At 54.9% G+C, this 13,762-nt stretch overlaps 3 protein-coding genes across 3 annotated transcripts; 1 reads left to right on the top strand and 2 right to left on the bottom strand.

Moving 5' to 3' along the window:
* Positions 1-1,511: 1,511 nt before the first annotated feature.
* On the bottom strand, positions 1,512-5,634 carry BESB_043500 (uncharacterized protein; the record flags this gene model as incomplete). The annotated part of the gene is made up of 5 exons (XM_029362801.1): positions 1,512-2,216; positions 2,664-3,076; positions 3,504-4,247; positions 4,542-4,777; positions 5,390-5,634. 5 exons carry the CDS (start codon positions 5,632-5,634, stop codon positions 1,512-1,514), a joined length of 2,343 nt encoding a protein of 780 aa, XP_029220167.1.
* Positions 5,635-7,033: 1,399 nt separating this feature from the next.
* On the top strand, positions 7,034-8,752 carry BESB_043490 (uncharacterized protein; the record flags this gene model as incomplete). The annotated part of the gene is made up of 2 exons (XM_029362800.1): positions 7,034-8,203; positions 8,567-8,752. The coding sequence occupies 2 exons, from the start codon at positions 7,034-7,036 to the stop codon at positions 8,750-8,752; spliced, it is 1,356 nt and encodes a 451-aa protein (XP_029220166.1).
* Positions 8,753-10,058: 1,306 nt separating this feature from the next.
* On the bottom strand, positions 10,059-12,244 carry BESB_043480 (uncharacterized protein; the record flags this gene model as incomplete). The annotated part of the gene is made up of 3 exons (XM_029362799.1): positions 10,059-10,291; positions 10,553-10,715; positions 11,072-12,244. The coding sequence occupies 3 exons, from the start codon at positions 12,242-12,244 to the stop codon at positions 10,059-10,061; spliced, it is 1,569 nt and encodes a 522-aa protein (XP_029220165.1).
* Positions 12,245-13,762: the final 1,518 nt, after the last annotated feature.

Genomic DNA, 13,762 nt, shown 5'->3' with positions numbered 1-13,762 from the left:
TCATGGCGTTTGTAGACCTGCATGCTGCTGTCAATACTCTCTGCGAGTGCGCTTACGAGTGAATGAACGCTGTATGTCGCTAGGGAGAAACTAGCCTGGACTAACTCCACTAACTGCTCCCAGTCATGCCAGAACGCGAACGTCCGGGGGACGGCGCTTTTCCATCAGAACACACCCATATGTTTAGTTATATATATATATATATATATATATATATATATATATATATATATACATGTATATATTATTTGTGAGTCTTTACTTTCTTGGAAATGTAGATGTGGAATTACTTCTAAAGAAAGAAAAATTTTTACTTATTATATTTTAATTAAAAGAACGTAACTAACTGAAATGACAGATACATAGATGTATGTATGTATATATAGAGATATACATATCGAGGCAGATCGGTGGAGAGATCGTTGTTTTTCAGAGTTCTGTTCAGCGGACCGGAGCTGCCCGGTTCGCGTCCAGATGAGCAAACGCCTGCGGCGGAGTTCCGGAGTTTTTTAGTTTCGCCGCAGATAAACAGCAAAGAAAAAGGCCTTTTCTCATATCACTTTCCCGCCTGAGTTCGCACACCAGGCTGCTCGCTTCAGGTCGCCCGCGAAGCTCCATCTGCTGTAAGGCACTCACGGCGACCAAAAACGGGTAATCTCCTTCGCGAATGCCCGCAGAGGGGGTCGCGGTCAGCGAGGTCCCCATGCAGCTCCGCAAAGGAGGGAAGAGAGTCAAATAACAATTTTATTGACAAGTTGGAGCGTAGCTGCACAGGGGCGCTAACGAGGCAAACACGCATATTGCTGAATCGTAGACAAGTCGTGACACTGCGAACGCTCTGCTCTTCAGGAGCTTGAGCGCTTTCCGGTAAAAGAGGAAGCGACCTGGCCAGGCGAATGCGAGCGACATAGCAGCGAGAGAATGTCACGCGAGAGTCTGCGCGGTCTTCCCGCAGCAAGGACGCGCCTCAAGAGCTGCTAGTGAATCAAAAATGTGAACTCATGCGCAGTGGCACACGGCCCCCAGACCAAGGTGATCATGCGAGGATAAACACAGAAGAGGCGGCTTCCGGCAGCGCGGCTCCAAGGACTTCGGCGTGTGAGTGTGGGAGGACGCGGAGCCTCACAGCTTGCGTTCACTCAAGCAACGTGTTTCTTTAGCGTTTCGGGTATCGCACTGGGTTCCTATGCTTTCGTTTGCGTCCTCCGCATATCGTGAGTTCCCTCGTACCAAGCCTGAAAGTCTCGTCGGTTCAGGGGGCACGCATCCTCCCCAGATGTGCGGCGGAGACTCCCCCACCTCTGTAAGCAGAACCTCGCTAGATCTTCGATGCATAGCGAGCTCGAGCGACTGAGTCTCCGCGACTTCGCTCTCAGCTCTAGCGACTGGAGGGCATGAAGTACTGGATAGCGAAGCCCGTCCAGCTCCCCGCGAACGCGGCTGCGACACCACCATATTGAGGCCGAACGCCACTTTCGGGCGGCTGAGTCTCCGCGACTTCGCTCTCAGCGCTAGCGACTGGAGGGCATGAAGTACTGGATAGCGAAGCCCGTCCAGCTCCCCGCGCACGCGGCTGCGACAATCACCATATTGAGGCCGAACGCCACTTCCTGTCGTTTCGTTTGGCTCTCGCGCTCGATGACGCTCGTTCGCCGCCTCAGAAGCGGAGTGTCGGCTTCGCCCTCGTCGGGCTGCCCTCTCTCTCTGTCGCGAGGCGAAAGCGCGAAGGAAAAGGCGGAAGATGACGCCGAAGAGGCGCGCTTATTCCCCCTCACCACTGCGCCGATGAACGACACCTGCGCGTGATCTGCATCCCCGGGGGCTTCCTCACTCGGCCTCGCAGGGCCCCGACGCCGCGCTTCGGTGCCGTTTTCATCGCCTGCCCTTCCGGCGTTCGCGTGTTTGTCGCTGTTTTCGCTTCGCGCGTCCCCCGAGTTGTCTGCAGCATCTGAAACCGAGTCAGCCGCGGCCGCGCTGGCGTTGAGAACGGCAATCGTGGCGTAAAGGCCGTTGCTCAGCGCGAGCAGGAGCACAAGGAACAGTCGCGAAAAGTCGTGCGCAAGCAGCCGCTGAAGGAAATCCCAGACGCCAGAGACTGCAGAGGCAGACAGACCCCCATCCGCTTTCAAAAACACCGGCGCCGCCGCAGGGCTCGCGGACGGCAGCGAAGCCAACTGAGAGACGAGGAAGAAGGGAACGAAGAGGAAGCGAAGGGCCTGCAAGAAAAGAAGACAAAAACACACACGTTGAGGCCACCTGTGGAGCCTGAGAGTGACTTAGCGCACAGGCGGGCTTTACGCACATGCAGCGATTGGCCCTGCCCCCAAAAAGGGCGCAGGCGAGCGTGAGAAAAGGACTCCACATCTCAGCTGCTTTCCGTCTCCCTATCAAAGACGATCGCCGTCGCCTCACTCTAAGATCGAGCGCGTGCGGACTTCACGCATGCAGCGTGTGAAGGCCCCTGAGTCGTATGCCTACTGAGCGTCTCTTTCGCGCTCCTGTATGGTGCGCTCAGCACTCTTCGTGTAAGCATTTCCCTCGCATCGGCCTCGCACTGAAAGATGGCGACTACCGCCAGCTCAGGAGGCCCGGGCACTTCTCCCCCAACACTCCCCCCCACCCCCGCCCCCCCCCCGCCCCCCGGCGCAGGCGTGTGGACTTACGACAGGCACAGTCAGCGGCGACGACGCTCGTTCTGCGTGTCGTTTCCCGCGTCGCGCCTCCTCTTGTCGGTTGCCCCTGTCCTCTCCCTCTGCGTCGCCAGACTCCTGGCTTTCTCTCGCCGCCCATGAAGGCAGCGGGAGGGGTCCTGCAGCGCCGCTGGCGGCCTCTTCCGCTCCCGCACGCAGCATATCGGCCGCGGCGGTCTCACGCAAAAGCATGAGGAACTTGAACCAGCGACAGCACAAGCGGCTAACGAGGTCTCCGACTTGGAACGAGGTCGCCAGGACGAGCTGAAGCTGCTGTGCGGTGAAGCCCGACATCATAAGAGCCCACACGGTCGACGTGGCTGCTGCGGCTTTGCTGCCTACCGCCATCGCCGCCGAGGACTCTGGGCGCCACTCCGCTGTGCACGCTGGAAAAACAACGCGAACCAGCGAGCCACAAAGGAAAACAAATGAGCAAAAAGCGCCAGATACCACGTGAAAGGGAATACAGGTACACCTCGGCGCCGTTACAAGGCGTTCTTGAAGCCGTGGTTCAAGGAGAGCTCCAACAAACTACCCTAAAGGCGGCACGCCCACCTATGTAGCGCGAGTCAAAGGCTGTCTCACAAAACCTCCACCCTGCTGCAGCAAAGAGGAGGAACTACCGAGTTACGCACGAGACAGAAAACGGGGCCACTCATCTGGAAAAAAGAGCAACACACACTAGCCAAGAGAGAGGCAGTTCACGGGCGGAAGCCCTTTCAAATTCTAGTTCAGCTGTCTAGAGCAGACTCCAACAGGGAGAGGAAGGGGAAGGGGGAGCCGACGGGGGGGAGTGGCGCTATACGTGCGTACCGGGAAAGACAAGACCGGTGACAAAGAGAGTCAGGAAGAGGTTCCGCTGCTCGGCTTTGACTCTTTTATCCGCCCACGACTCTTTGCTGGCGCCGGCCGTCGCGCCTGAGCCTGCAACGCCTCCACGCCCACCCCGCGTCCGCGATCCCCCATCGCCCGCGTGCTCGTTTGTTTCTTGTGTCTCTGCCCCCTGCAGCCGCGCAGCCCAGGTCGCGACCGCGGTCGGCTCTCGTCGCGCGTGGGGACTGGCGTCGGCAGCAAGAGGAACGGTTTCCTCTCTCCCTGCGTCGCGCTCGCTGCTTTCGGGCGAGGCAGGCAGGGCAAGAAGCTTGGAAAACGTCCGCGATTTGGTCAGAGCCCGGTACGAGATGAGGCAGACAAGAGTTAAAAAGGTGCAGACGGTGAACACAAAGACCGAGCTGTACAGGGACCAGGTTGTTTCATCGTCGTTCGCGACAGGGGCAGCAGTCACCACATCCCTGCGCAGCAGCAGCGGAACTCCGGTCAAGTTGTCCGCCGCGTGAGGAAGTTCCGAATCGATGTGAGCGACGCTCGAGTGACTCAGCGGCGAGAGATCCGCCAGGTGAGGGAACGCGGAGGCCATGAATCGCGTTTCTCTGTGGCGGAGCACTTGCCGAATCAGGTAGGGCGTGAAACCACACAACGCCGCAAGAACTCCAGCAGCCGCTTGCCCCACAAAAAACCGGAAGAGATAGCGCTCGTCGGCTGCGGAAGCCGCTAGGACTAAGGTGAAACACAACAGTGCAAATGGCAACACGCACACGAGGATCTATGATGGGGAGAAAGGGGAATCGCTTTGTTCCAACAGCTGCGTGTCGCCTACACCACAGACTTTTCTACGTTTTGCTACGCGTGCGCACAGCATCTGCAGAGGACATGTCCAGCCTGTTGTCGGTCCATGCACCTTTGCGTCCATCATGCAGGCTATGTCGGCGGGAAGCTCCTCCCCTGTTCCGAATTGCCCGTTCGGACAGTTCAATTCAGCTAGATCTCCCCGCAGATGTAAGAAGAACTCACCGAAGGCTGTAGCTTGGACGAACGCGCCAGATGCGGCGAGGATGAAGAGAGCGGAAAGGCAGGCGGCGAAACCGAACAACGTCGTCTGGAAGAGATATCCAAAGAGGGGAACAAGGATAGCTGCGACCAGCAGAGCCCCGAGAGAGGCGACGTAACACGAGGCCAGAGACATGCGAGGCATGATCCATCCAAGCAGGGGCTGGATCAATAGAAGGGCTGCCGAGTTGATCTGGGCGCTGAAGAGCAAACCAAACAGAGAAAGACGCCATCTCCCGTGACGCGTCTGCAGTCACTGTGGCCCTCTGTTCATTGTTCGTTACAACGCATTCACGCACACGGCCCTCTTCACACAGTTCTGCATGTCTTCTGAGGTCCGTCGGAATACTTCGTTTCAGTATGTGTTGCAGTTCAGCATGTGTTTTGTCACTGCGGTCCTCGTGGAAATACACATCTGCGCGTGCGCACGATGATGCGCATGAGTGAGCATACCACCGCACATACACGTTTTTAGGTTGCCAGATGCGACACGTTTCTGGTCATCGACTTCGACAGGTCGCTCGTCCTGTCCCCACATAGAGGGCCACAATGGTGTATCCCACGCCGCCGCCGCCGGCCTGGTCCGTGAGTAGACCTTCTATCTTGAGCAGGTGGCTTTGAGGCAGAACGAGGCTTCGCGCGAGCCTCGCGGCAGGCGCACCTCTGTGGGGTTTCACCTGCAAGTCCCCCACTTGTACGCGGGGAAGTATGTAAGAGTGAAGATTGGCAAGCTTGTTAGTAAGCTGTTCCATGGCATCGTCGTGCAGATGCCAAGCAACAAAAAGAGCCTGCCGATGCGCCCTGCTTCGCACTTGTGGTCGGCTTCAGCGCTGTGGCCACCAGACCCTCCTTCGAGCCGCTCAACCGCCCCCTCCACGCCGTCGCGACCATAATGACTCCCTCCTTCAAGTCTGTCGCCGGCCGCGGATCTCTCCTGCGAACCCGTTTTTGCGTCGGCTGGCCTCCCATTCGAGGAGTCATCGTGAGCGCGTTGTTGCTGCGAGGCGTCGCTCAAGAGCCGATGCCCCAGCGCGCCATCGCTGCCGCGATCCACCATGCTTCTGTCGCCGTGTCAACCCTCGACCCAGGGCACATATGAGACGCGAAAACAACACATCCGAGTGGATAGGAACACCCCGGGAAATGACAACTCGCCAAGCTCATCAGATGGCGAGGCTTCATTGGAGTCAGGGGTCGCGTCAGTCAGAAACAGACGCACGGAAAAAATATTCGAAATGTCCTCGCTCACCACCCGCGGCGAGCACCTCCAAAAGCAGGCTTGGATGGTGCAGTTACAGAGTGTGTGGTGCTTTAAAGGCGGGCGCAAGACACCACCCATAGCACGGACCTTGCAACTGGTGGCTCGCGGGATCCTGCAGCAAACAACATACGAAAAAAGACATCAGCAATAGCATTAGCGGCTGCACGTCTGACTGCGAAGTGCGTGAGGCGCAACCATAAACACCAAAGCGGAGCTGAACTACGGAAAATGCAAACTGACACTGACACCGGTGGGACTAGGGTATCGACTGGCAGTGCAGCACGAAGCAGCCCGACACACAACTGGGGCATCTCCGGTAACCGGACATGCGACGCGCTGACGGGCTGAACGTCTCTCTAAGTCGCGTTGGAGCCAAAGGAGCGCCTAGGCCCCTAGTATTGGCCCAGTCCCTGTTCACAGACCGGGTAGATTACTACGCGTTGGGACTGGGGCGCATATGGGACTGGGAAGGCGTCCTGAACCGAGGCATCCAACTAACAACTGTGTAACGTCAATCTTCTGTTACTCAAGGTAACAGAGCGGTCCCTATACGAATGGTTTCGAGGTCCTTCACGGTTGATACTCAAGAATATGTTCTAGGCAGTTAACAGCGAGCGAATCTTCTCAACGGGCATGTTCGATGTAGCAGCCGTGGAACATCGGTATCAGGCAGTTCACCTGGCTGCATTATCCCACGTCCCTTAGTCTGGCTGGTTTGGTACGTACTCATTTATTTATGGCACCAGGCAATTAGTCCGATGCATCGTAAGTTCGTACACCGTTGAGCAAGACCGGTTTAGCTGACACCAAGGAGGGCGTCGAGATTGCACGGCTTGCTTATGCCGGGTACGCTCCCGCGCAGTGCGGAGCTGCAGCGCAGGCAAGCTGCTTTCACAATTGTGTCATCGTCGAGAGGCGGTCCTCACACAGTTTAGCTAGGCTATTTTCTCTCTTTACTGCTCAGAGTGTCAAACTAGAAACTACCGCACAGCTAACGAAGAGCTGCGACTGCGGCAGCAACCGACGTAGCCCAGCTAGGGTCTTACGACGGTTCTCTGCATTTAGCCGATTCACAGCAAGAAAGTGGGAGCCTGAAAGTGTCTAGCTGCGGAAGCCCCGTCAGTTTCCTCTCGATATGGGGCGAAAAGATTCTTGCAAATTGGCAGTGCCTTCCGCTCAGTCTCATCCACACGTCATGACGAGAATCATTAAACAGACGCGCAGCTGCAGGAGGGCAGTGCGAACTGCTGTTCTCCGTTACCCGCTTCTACCACGTCGGTCGAGTTTTGCTGTCTCTGTTAGTCTCGTGGTCGTCTTCTCTCTGTTCATTAATGTGCACGCAGCCGAAACCTCGTCTGCGTCTGCGGTCCTGCTGGCGAGCGCCTCCTCACTGGGGCCAATTCTACCCGCCGACGAGTCTGAAGGTCCATTGGCGCGAGAGGGGATGCTTCCCCCCCAACACGCTGACCAGGGAAACGCTGACGCAAGTCTATTGACAGATGACCACGATGATGGTAATAAGCTCGATCGCCCCCGAGAAGGTGTTGAAGCTATTGACCCACGCTACACAAGTGGCAACGGAGTGTTGCCGACGACTCTTGAAGAGCAGGATGAGGTGAATGAAGGCACGGAGGAGGATACACCTCTTGGAGGTACCAGCCAAGGAGGACGTTCCGGCCAACCGGAATCACCGCTTGACGAAGGGAATGATGAAGGAACAGGTGACCAAGACGGTGACGAAGGAGAAACTCCCGACACCGGCGATGGGGAAGACGAAGATCACGACGCGGAGTTCGACTTCGAGTACTACCTGCCTCATCAATATCGCCGCGTTATACCAGGAACCAACATTGATTACTATGATTACGTGCTTATGGAGGAAAGACACGCCCGTGGAGAAACAGACGAGCCCCCTCCGGATCGCAATGGGCTGGTTCCATCCGAAGGGCAAAAGCCATTGCCTGTCGTCAACTCAAGTAACGGAGTGTTCTCTTATTGTTACACTACCGCGCAAGCAGATATCCTCGAGCGATGCAGTCAGGCTGCCACCCTGGGAGTCGGCGTATACATACCAATCGTGAATATGACTGATTTCGGTCGTCATAATGACGCCGAAATAGGAAACCCTGCAGTCCAGGAGGTTTCGCTTTCCCCTGAGCATTACACGTCTGTACGCCAAGAATTTTCTGCTGATTGGTTCGACACTATCGCTGAACTGAAGAATCGGACCCGCCTCAGTGTGGGTGGCCTCTGGTTCGGGCCTCCAGATTTTGATCGTATGAGCGGGATTATGCGCAACTACCCGAATCTGTTTGACGGCGTCGTTGTGGACTGGGACTCTGGCAAAGGGGCTTGCATGAGCAAGGTAAAGCAACGAGAAAGGAACATCTCGCTTGTTGATTTGTTCGCCATTTCAGCCGAGTAGCCTAATTGACGTATGTGTGCCCAAATGTGACACGACAGCGGCCCCCCGTTGCGGCAGACAGAGGCAGTCTTGCTTTATACTGCTCTGTCGCTGAACGAGTATCAGCTGGCGCTCGGTCCTGTCTTGCATAGCAGTCGAAAAAAGTCGGCAAGTATGGATATTCCTGACAGCGAAGAGAAATATTAACTCGGGTGATCCGACCGGAGCCGTGCTGATTCGCCGCATCAACCATCCAATTTTTCTTATCTACGCGCATCCCATTTGAAAAGCGGGTTACGCCTTGTATTTGTATCCGTTATGCAGCTCAAAACTCCACCGCATTTCAGCCGGAATGGGCATCAAAACAGTTGGTGGAACCCAAAGACTTTCTTTATGCGTTACTACATTGGAGGACAAGACGTCGAGGTGTGCCGTCTACCGGACCGGACGCCGTACACAACAGAGCCGTTTGTTTACAACAATCTCCGAGGCAAGTGTTCTTCCTCGTAGCAATACACAGTCGTGCAATATCGCCCTCTATACTGAACCTACTCCCCAGCTAATACGTGCAAATAGTCTACCCGTCGTGCTTGAAACGTGTGTCGTCGAACACACCGCATGCATCTACCACGAGACTAGCTACGGGGCTCGCATTGCACAGAATAGCAGCTCTTTTTGGCACACCACGAGCACTTGACCGGTAAAACAGGTCTATTTCGGTACGAGATGTTCACGAAACAATATTGGTTTTCCTACGTCCTACGCCTTCCTTCTCGGCTTGATCTGACCCGTATTATGTGGTCTGACCTGTGCTCGCTGCGCGCTCAGAACTGAGGCCACCATTTGGTTGGAACCTTACATTCCCATGCTTTGGAGGTTTCGAAGGACGATGCTACAGGGCCATTACGAAATACGCCGAGGATGCGTGCAGCGAGAAGCAGCGATATGTCTTTGCGCCGTTCGACAGGGCCTCCGAGAGTATGCGAATTCTCCTAAATGACACGTGTGCAGGGCTCGGTCAATCATTGCCGCCTCATGATCTTGTAATGGCCATATGAGCTGGTGAAGGCGCGGGAACAAAACTCGGAGAAGTTCCCCTTGTAGTATATGTCTGTCGATTTGAGTTATACGGTTCTGGATCGCGGCCACTGTGCACAAGTGGCGGGGAGAGTTCTCCAGTCTGAAGAGTTACGGATGTGTTACATTTCGTCGGGCACATTAACTACAACCGTGGCACGCTTCCACCCCAAGGAAATAAAACTAGAAAGATTCGCTCAGATAAATGACGCGCAACTTCTTACTGGTTTTCGCTCCAGCACAGCTGGCAGTGACGGCGCCTCCGTGAGCCACCAATGTAAATCCCTGAATGGTGTGCGCATTGCTCCAAAACCCGTGCAGCTTACTTTCGTCGAGCAAGTAATTCCTTTTCTAAACAGGCATGAACCGGCCTGTATGTTGGGCTAAACAATATCGCTTTGGGTAAACCAAGAGTGGACGCACGGCGGCGTTTGCGTGTATCCGCGAGAGTTTGTCAGCGAACATCTGTATTGTGCATTGTGCAAGAATGCAGAACCATGGAAGACCCCACAGGCATCGCATAAACAGGAGATGGCGCGACGAGACAGAAAATGTGCCCGTTGCAGTTACTTGACAATCTTGTGCCACGCGGATTTTCGAACACCTGCTGGAAATGGACCTACTGCTCCACGACGGAGGGAACTTGCGTTGCTTATGTATCACGGCAGGATAAAGAAAGCTGTTGATATGACAGCGGCTTAACTACACGACTTGGTCACGACAGAAGCTCATTGCCTCGTCAAACAAACTGGACAACGTCATGAGGAGGGACACCGTATCCGACAGCCTTGCACCCTTCTCTGAACATCGTTAGAAGTTTGTCCGAAGTCCTCTCGTAAGGTGCAAAAATGAACCTTTGTTGTGCGGCGTCGCAGCTGGCTGCGATGTTAGCCCTGAACGCCCGGTAGCACCTTCCTTGGTGGCCAGCGAAGCATGGAAAACTAGGCACCCACTCTTCCGGGATCTTCATTTCTACAGCAGCACACACATCGCCCCAGCAACTTGCATCCTTTTACCCCGACGGGACAAGAGGAACTGTGGCAACAACGTATCTTTGAGTACAGTGTGTGTTCAATGAAGCACTAAATACGGCTGTTGGCAACGTGGACTACATGACAGACACTATTTTCGTGTGCCCATGCGTCATTTAGCGCCGTGTGCGTTCACATGAATCGCAGTGACGGTTTGGGTCGCGCCTTGAGTAAAAGCTGCTCACATTCCGCCGTTCCTTACCGCGATCGGCGCGAACGTAGCTGTCGAACGAGTAGGGTGACATGTCTTGCAGCAGGCATGTGCTCGCGTCTTGACCGCCCATGTAATATCTGAAGAAGAAGTCTGGCTTATCTGCCCACCAAGTGGGTTCACCCTTCGTGGTTGTCCTTGGTGGGCGTTCTATCTGTCTCACAGGCAAAGAGCCCGCATACTGTCAGGGAATTCTCAGACGGTAGTTCGAAGAGTAGAATACCCACTGATCCACCACATGAAGCTGCCATGGCTCGCAGGTGAGGTGTGAGAGCAGCTACACTATTGATGATAAATGGGCTTGAATACACAAGAATCGAGAACCAGTCAGCAGTATGTAGCCGGAACAACTCTAGAGTTCCAACGGTGTCTGTATTCGAGCAAGGCCATGGCGACAATTCCAGAGGCGATAGCCTACATAAGCCCGTAAGAACGCGGCAACTGTTCACAAATACATAGGCAAGCCGAAGCGGTTCCATGTGCAGAAGAGGTTGCGTGGTTTGCTCATACCTTGTCGACACAAGCTCCGACTCCGTCTTCCCAGTCAACATACACGCCTTCAAAGACACCCGGGTTCTCCTTAAGGACTGCATCGATCTTGTCAAAGTCGGGCGGTCCGAACCAAATGCCTGCTACCCTAAGACCTGTCGCCGCCTTCATTTCCTTAATGGCTGCGAACCACGACGTCCCCAGGTCGCGCAGGGTCCTCTGATAGTGATCTTCTGAAAGGCTGGCGGTAACTGTAGATGGATCGACCTCATCGGGATCCACAAGACGTCCGAAGTCCATCATTTCGTGCATCTGAATGTAGACCCCTTCCGCAGCCTCGCTGGCCGCAGCACAGCGCTGCCAGATCTCGTCTTCGTTCCTTGCGTAACACATGGCATACACACCGTTCTTCTGTGCATACTGTTCCGCAGAATCTACGTGTGAAGGTTCTTCTGCTGGAGATATCTCATCACTTTCAGGTGACTCGTCTCTTTGTTCCCGATATGCGCCGACTGGCGGTTCCATCAAGTAGAGCCTTTCTTCAATCACAAGATTGTAGTACAGGGGATCGTCACCTTCGATTCTCCTCCTCAGCTGCTCAGGGATATCATATGCCGTAACCCATTGCTCGTATTCTTCAAGTGGCGTCTCTCCGCGCTCTTGGATATCGTCGATATCCTCTTCTTGACTCAAACTCGGGGGATGCTGTGCTGTGAGCTCCTCCTGGCCTGGTCCCTTGGAGGGGCGGTCATCGGGGATTTCATGCGTGCCCTCTTCTGCAGCGGAAGACACATCTGAATGGATTTCCTTTTGTACGTCTGACTCAACTGTTTCTGAGTTTTCTGTTGTCTTCTCTGCTGTTTGCTCTTCTTGGGGATCCCTGTGGTCTACCGGTACTGCGGTATTCGTGTTTTCTGCCAGTTTTGCGGAGGAGTACTCTCTTGTTCCGTGGGATGTGGTATCCGTGTGTTCCATTGATGCAGGCGGTGCTGAAGAAGAGGTACCTCGGAGCTCTGCAGCGGTCGCTTCCAGCAAGGAATACGGCCATGCATTTCTCACAGAAACGCCACTAGAAGAATAACAGGACTGCGGAAATGGCAGACTGCAGAGAATACACAGCAGGCAACAGAGGGCGGCCAGACGGCTCCACCCCGTCAAGACGAGCGCGCCACCGAACTTATGTTGAGAATCCATTTTCTGGTTCCGGCCCTAGGATCCCAGTTCGCGTACCGTGTATCACGATGTTGTGTGTCAGTGGTGCTTCGATAATCGGCATGTGAAATACACTGACCCAGGAATGTCGAAACCAGCGAAACATTGGAGACAGGGATGCACGGAATTATGAACTTCCGTACCCTCTATGTTTTACGCGGCCTCTGCGACTGCTCGAATCCAGCGTGCTAGAGGCTAGAAATCGTAATGCACACTTACGTCCACTTTTGACACACGCAACCAAAAACGTAGTATATGCCAGGCAGCGTTACAAGGCTGTGGAACCGCTCCCAAAAATGTCGATGGGGTTGAAGCAATTGTAGTCCCCCGTAAACATTTTTCCATCTTCACTCCGCCGCGCCCAGCTTTCTACATAAGCGATCAGCGATTCATTCCTTTGCGAGTCTTCATAACATTGCGGTGTCCACTGTAGGGCGAGTGCGCAAAGCATTCTTCCAGAAACGCGAGTGTCCAGCTGAGTCCGTTTCAGCGGCTCTGACTAAGCCATGAGCGGCATCGTCGCACGCTGTGGTAAACGCTCTACAGCAGCCTCCTGCGTGTGCGAACACTGATATCGTACGAGCCTACTCAGTAGCACGGACTCTAACTAGAAAGGGCGTTTCTCAAGCTAACCGCAGATCAATCTTCCTGGGTATACACGGAATGTTGTTTCCAAACAATTGAAAACTGTTCTTCCGGCATGAGCCCCCGATGACAGAAACGACGCCCGTCCTCGACTCTCGAAATATGGGCGACCCGTACACATTGTAATTTGGAGGAGTGGTGGCGTTAAGCTGTCTTTCAAGGGTGTGGTTGGCGGGCGATGACCCCTGAACTTGGCTGAAGACCGGACCGAGCTGCACTTTTGACAATCTAGTAGCCTATTTTGTTGACCTTCAGCATAACGCCTGCGCAGCAAAGGTACGGTTGCCATGAGGCAACCAGTAACTGGTCTTTTGGAGCGCTCAGGATACGTGTGTTGGAGAGCCGCGATTCAACGTGTCGGTGCAACGCACCAGTTATGCGGAATCAAGCGCGACGGAGCTGGACGAGCAATCGCAAACACGCGATGGCAGCTCTACACGGGACCTGCCGTTTCGGGTTACCTGAAGCCCAAGCAAGCACTCCGACACAGACGCACTGGAGCACACCGACAGATTCTGCGTCTAGGAAAGCTACAACAGGTCTCTCGTCTTTGGGCGAATCAGTGGCGGTCTCGATCTGAGATGCAAACGGCAGCTCGTGTGTCTCGGCCTCTCGGCTCAGTCGTGTACGACGGGCGCGTGTCTCCCGACTCCAAAGACCAGGTGAAGCAATAAAGCATCCCGCAAGCACTCCGCTCGTGGCAGTGCGTCTCCTCGTCCACGCGGTACGCTCGTCAGAAGTGATTCAGAAAGTTCTGCGGAGCAACGCTCGTGTGGAGGCGTGGATGAATTACGCAAATGGAAACGCGGAGGTCTTGCAGCCCGTTGCCGTCGCTCTCGCGCATGCAGCTGTCCG

Source organism: Besnoitia besnoiti, chromosome III (genome assembly GCF_002563875.1).
Source record: "Besnoitia besnoiti strain Bb-Ger1 chromosome III, whole genome shotgun sequence".
Lineage (NCBI taxonomy): Eukaryota > Apicomplexa > Conoidasida > Eucoccidiorida > Sarcocystidae > Besnoitia > Besnoitia besnoiti.
Note: the sequence above shows the minus strand (reverse complement) of the source record. Positions and strands in the feature narration are given on the sequence as shown.